The following is a 5,481-nucleotide window of genomic DNA, read 5'->3' on the forward strand; positions in this document are numbered from 1 at the left end:
CTATGTATATCTTATCAGAACTTCCAAAATTAAAACATTCTAAAATTCAGGCTTAGGCCAAAAAATGGTGGGGACCTATTTTTGAATTGGTGGGGTCTAAAATTGAATGGGTGTGGGGCTATTTTTGAATTGGTGGGGGGGGGGGCATATTTTAAGAATACCAGGTTCTTCAAGTATAGGCCCCCACTTTGTACTGGGGGGGGGGGGGGTCATACTTTAATATTTGAATTATACCGAGTTATTTTTTACTGGTAAATTTTCTAATGATGTGATTTCAATTCCTGTAATGAAAGCTTTCACGTTTTAAATATGGACCCATATGTTCCAAAATCATGGTCAGATCAAACCTATTTTATTATCTTTCCTTGTAATGTGAGTCCTTGGACCGACCAGTTTTTTCAGAACTCACCTCTCGATATGGCGACACGACGAAGAATCGGAGTAGCAGCTATTCAGAAAAAGCAGGAAACAGCTAACAAGTTCGCTGCTAAAGGAGATCAGATGGCCGGAGAGCAACTTGTGCAGTTCTCGCAACAACTAGATCAATTATCGGCAGGGTAATTTCTTATAAATAAGTTAGGTATATTTAATTTTGATTTTTAGACTGGAAATGTTCGCTCAACGGCATCGTGATGAGATAAAAAAGAATTCGCAGTTTCGTCGCTATTTTCAAGAGATGTGTTCCAGTGTTGGAGTCGATCCGTTGGCTTGTATGTTTTCGAATATTTTAATTCTTATTAACTGATTTTTACTCCAGCTAGCAAGGGGTTCTGGGCAAAAGCTCTCGGATTTGGAGACTTCTACTACGAGCTTGGCATTCAGATTGTCGAAGTAAGTACTGTATTCCGCTGAATCAATTTCCACCTCATTGTTCTAGATCTGCCTTTCTACAACTCATATTAACGGAGGTATCATGACTGTCGAAGAAATTCGCAACAGGCTGATGAGAACACGGTCCAGAACTCGCAAAGACACTATTTCAACGTAAGCGTTCAGAAAGTAATAAACATGAAAGACGTAATTTCAGCGATGATATTCTTCGCGCAGTCGACAAGCTGAAAGTACTTGGTAACGGATTCGAGCTTGTTCCACTTGGCGGAGGCCGGTTTTTAGTGCAATCAGTCCCTGGAGAACTGAGTATGGATCATTCGAGAGTTCTTCAATTGGCTGAAGATGCTGCATATGTTACAAAAGAATTGATAATAGACAAATTGAGGTATTTTCCGTTGATCCCCAACCGTTATCGATGTTTCTCCTTTTCAGATGGGACGAACCACGTGCAACATCGGCATTAGAGCATCTAGTGAAAGAAGGTCTTGCTTGGACGGATGAACAGGCATCTGACACAACACAATATTGGTTCCCGTCGCTTTTCCTTCAACAATACTGTCATTCTTCGTCGAGCACTTCCGTTTCTGAGTCGTTGCACAGCATGAGCTTCAACAATTATCAATAATTTTTAAATTCACGATCGACTCGAATTTCAAGTTTCTAACCAAAAATGTACTTCGTTTTTATTCCATGAACTTGCCAAAACAAACACTCCCCTCTTTTCGAAGCTTTTAGCAACATCCCCATTGCTATTCCTAAAATGTAGATCCCATCGAAAATTTTATTTATTTCTTCCTTTTTTTGAGAGTTCTATTTAGAATGAATATATTTCAAATGCCGGTTTTTCCCTTCTTCTTTTCACTGTATAATTTCGGACGAACTTACTTTTACTTCCTTATGATCTGGTTCGAATTTCCCCAATTTTCAGCCAACATGGCATCTTTCAAAGTAAAGCCGGAGCACACTGGACCTCCCGAATTAGTAAGTCTTCATAATTGATATATGGGTCAATGCGCGCACGAGTGACCGAAACCCTGCTTTCAGTACTACAATGAAACAGAAGCAGCGAAATATGCATCGAATTCTCACATCACTGCGATTCAACACGAAATGGCAGAGAGAGCTCTGGAATTGTTGGCTCTTCCAGAAGGGAAAACTGGATTTCTGTTAGATATTGGTAAGTTCGCATTGACTCTTTCTAAATTTGTTCGAAGTTTGAAGATTGTTTAAAAGTACTTTATTTTAGGATGCGGTACTGGAATGAGCTCCGAAGTGATATTGGACGCCGGACACATGTTCGTGGGAGTAGATGTTTCCAGACCTATGCTCGGTGAGGAGAAGCATTATCGTCACTAATTCAACTCTGATTTTACAGAAATCGCACGCCAAGACGAAGATCTTGAATCTGGAGACTTTGTTCATCAAGATATGGGTCTCGGAATGCCATTTAGACCGGGAAGTTTCGATGGAGCTATCAGGTTCCTTTATGCCCTGGACACCCATTTTATAAAAGTTCCCTTCAGCATTTCGGCGATTCAATGGTTGTGCCACGCGAACGCTTCTGACGAGAATCCTCGTAAACGTCTCTTGTTCTTCTTCCAATCACTTTACGGATGCCTAGGACGCGGATCTCGAGCCGTCTTCCAATTCTACCCGGAGAATGATGAGCAGTGCGATCTCATTATGGGTCAGGCACATAAGGCAGGATTCAACGGTGGACTTGTGGTTGACTTCCCGGAAGCTGCGAAACGGAAAAAGATTTATTTGGTTTTGATGACTGGAGGAGTGGTTCAATTGCCACAAGGATTGACTGAAGACGGAGAAGAGGGAAGAACTCAGATTGACAATGCTGGCAGAAGGTCTTACCGATTAATTTTTGATTCTTTAGTTTATTTTTCGTGTTTCAGATTCGTCTGGAATTCGCGTAAAAACGAGAAAGTTGCAAAGGGCTCCAAAGCTTGGATCGAAGCCAAACGACAGCGACAGATTAAACAAGGACGCGATGTCAAACATGAATCCAAATATTCTGGAAGAAAGAGAAAGGCCAAATTCTGATTATTGAATTTTTCAACTTCTTTTCAATTTTTTTGTTCTGTTATTGTTTTTGTTGATTTACCAGTTTTCATAGAAAAAAGTTTATTGATAAATTTATATCAAAGATAACAAAAAAATCTTTATTTGATATAGTTGACTGGAGCATATTGGGGTGGGGCGTTTCCTGAGTTGGGTGGGTGGTTTCCGTAATTTTATAAGGTGAGTTTGGGAAAGAGCACAAGTTAATAAAATAGAGATTATTGAATGAAGAAGGTGTAACAAAATAACTAACTTTGGAATTTTACAATGAGATCCATTTCTGAATAGACCTGATGACGAGTTTTTGGTGGAAAAGTGAGAAGATTAAAAGAGAGAGATAGAGGTAGAAGAAGAAGAAAGAAAAGAATTCCAGTTTTCTCCCGTCGAATCTCTGAGAAAGCTTTCGGTGATTTTTCCGGAATGTTTTTTGACTTGAACTTTTCCCTCGCTTTTCCCGATTGGATGCAGGCACAAAACCGTAAGACTCCACAGTTAAATTTCAAGCTTTCGCGTCGAGGCCAACACTCTTTGAGAAATTAGCGTTCGAGCGCATTTACACGACATCCCGAAAAAAATCACCGTTAGAAAGGGCAGAGAGAGAGAAGAGAAAAAAGGAGTGTTTGAAATTCGTACAAATTGCTCCAAGAGCTGGGGTTTTCAAAATTTTAGACTCCTTTTCTCATCACATTTGGATCAATATATCGCCGAAAGCGTCGACGGGCGTTAGACGCCAAAAATCTGGAGAGTTCGAGTTGACGAGAAAAAGTTTTCCGTGCGTCCAATTGCTGATGAGCTGAAATTGAAGGATACAAAAATTGAAAGATAAATATAATACCGTACCGCATCATGCATAAGAATATGCACTTTTGGTGATAGACAAAGTGTGATTTTTCCTTCGCATCGTTTTCCGGTGAATCCTTCGACAGCTGTCATCAATGATTTCTGAGATAAAATTTTATTATTTTGCAGCTGATTTTCAAAGAACTTACCGTATCTTTGCTAATCACGACAACCGGAAAGAAAACACTATCTTCTGCTCCGTTATCATGAGAAAGATAGATGAGAAGAGCGTCTTGATCACCTTGCCATCTGACTCCGATTTCAGTAACTGGTTTCATCATTTTCATGATTCTTTTCGTGATATCATAAACGCTTCGCAACTCTTCTGCTGTTATTGTACTTTCAGCAGGATCTTCTTCTTTTTTTCGTGGCTGAAATATACTTTTTCAACACTAAAAATCATGTGATCAACTCACTGATTTCATTTTTATTGGAACACAGTTTGTGGAAAGTCTTTTCTGACCAATAGTTGGTGGACTGGATCCAGATGATGCAGCAGCCGCGGCAGCAATTGTTCCAAAAAGCATTAAACTGTTCGTCTGTTGGAATTGTCTTGTGTCTATCTCCATTGGATCTGGTAATTGGGAACACAATTGAACAATTTGGGGATTGACATTCGAAGCTTTGCTGAGTTTTCGTTGCATGTATGAGCGATTGATCTTAAAATAAAAAAAGATTTGATTAAAACTGGGAGCTTGAAAAAAGCATACACTTTTGACTGGATGGCAATAGTTTGGATCAAGCAATGAGAAATCTTGTTCATAGAAAGCCAATTCTTCAGGAGATGGTTTATCGTGGTTGTGTGGATGCAACTTTCTGACTATCTCTCTTGTTACAATATCCGAATGCATTCTGGCATTACAATCATTCTTCCGTTCACATCTCCAAAAATACTTTGTTCCACAGCAAGATTTCTTATCAAATGACATAATGAACCCATCTGCATACACTTTCTCTCGAATGTTTCTTGGTTTGTATTCTGGTTCATTCATAAGAGAAGGTATGCTCATAACAGTTCCACTAGAGGAAGATGCAGCTGTTGATGTAGAACTTGGAGATGAACTCGACGATTTACAAGGTTCTTCTTTGACCAGTGATGGATTGAAAACTGTTGAAATGGCTGATGGATCCAGTTGGAATGGAATTGCACTCAGACCTGGGAATGAGGCATTGGCTTGGAACGCTTGGATAGCCTGAAATTATAAAAACTGTGAAATTCAATCTATTCTAATCTTACCTGTAAAATCTGAGTGATATCAGGGCTTGGTTCCACTTTTGTAGTGATAGTTCCATCCAAAACAGCTTGAATGAAAGCTGGTTGTTGTCTCATCAAACCAATTTGTTTTTGTGCTCTTTCCAAATCGACGATAGCAGCCAACTCGCCATTATTATTGTTATTACTGGCGCCCGGTGGTAGAGGAAATATAGGTGGAGCCGTCGCCGTTGTGACGATGTCTTGGTTTGTACTCATCATTGTGCCCACCATGCAGGCGGCCTGAATGCATTCAGTAAATATTACGGAAGAGAAAAGGAAAAGAGGAGAAGAAGGGAACACTATGAAAGTTAATGGAAGGGTTCGGCGATGGATGGAGAGGCGCCAGGGGGAAGGAACGAGAGTAGGACGGAGAGATGGATGAAGGAGTCGGAAGTCTGGAGATGAAGTGGAAGAAGAAAAGAGAAGGGGGATACGGTAAAAAAGGGCAATGGAGATGGATACAAGTAATTGCAAAGCAATTT

General features: G+C 40.0%; 3 protein-coding genes across 3 annotated transcripts; 2 read left to right on the forward strand and 1 right to left on the reverse strand.

Moving 5' to 3' along the window:
• Positions 1 to 417: 417 nt before the first annotated feature.
• On the forward strand, positions 418 to 1,456 carry Cbr-vps-22 (the record flags this gene model as incomplete). Its single annotated transcript, XM_002642181.1, has 6 exons — positions 418 to 557; positions 604 to 710; positions 758 to 831; positions 878 to 984; positions 1,028 to 1,216; positions 1,264 to 1,456. The coding sequence occupies 6 exons, from the start codon at positions 418 to 420 to the stop codon at positions 1,454 to 1,456; spliced, it is 810 nt and encodes a 269-aa protein (XP_002642227.1).
• Positions 1,457 to 1,764: 308 nt separating this feature from the next.
• On the forward strand, positions 1,765 to 2,886 carry CBG18202 (the record flags this gene model as incomplete). Its single annotated transcript, XM_045243798.1, has 5 exons — positions 1,765 to 1,812; positions 1,876 to 2,008; positions 2,078 to 2,161; positions 2,207 to 2,690; positions 2,739 to 2,886. The coding sequence occupies 5 exons, from the start codon at positions 1,765 to 1,767 to the stop codon at positions 2,884 to 2,886; spliced, it is 897 nt and encodes a 298-aa protein (XP_045096413.1).
• A 700-nt stretch (positions 2,887 to 3,586) lies between these two features.
• CBG18201 lies at positions 3,587 to 5,218 on the reverse strand (the record flags this gene model as incomplete). Its single annotated transcript, XM_002642179.1, has 6 exons — positions 3,587 to 3,697; positions 3,745 to 3,846; positions 3,894 to 4,115; positions 4,161 to 4,403; positions 4,455 to 4,937; positions 4,982 to 5,218. The coding sequence occupies 6 exons, from the start codon at positions 5,216 to 5,218 to the stop codon at positions 3,587 to 3,589; spliced, it is 1,398 nt and encodes a 465-aa protein (XP_002642225.1).
• Between the last annotated feature and the right edge of the window lie 263 nt (positions 5,219 to 5,481).

Source organism: Caenorhabditis briggsae (assembly GCF_000004555.2).
Source record: "Caenorhabditis briggsae complete genome, chrIII, whole genome shotgun sequence".
In the NCBI taxonomy this organism is placed as follows: Eukaryota; Metazoa; Nematoda; class Chromadorea; order Rhabditida; family Rhabditidae; genus Caenorhabditis; species Caenorhabditis briggsae.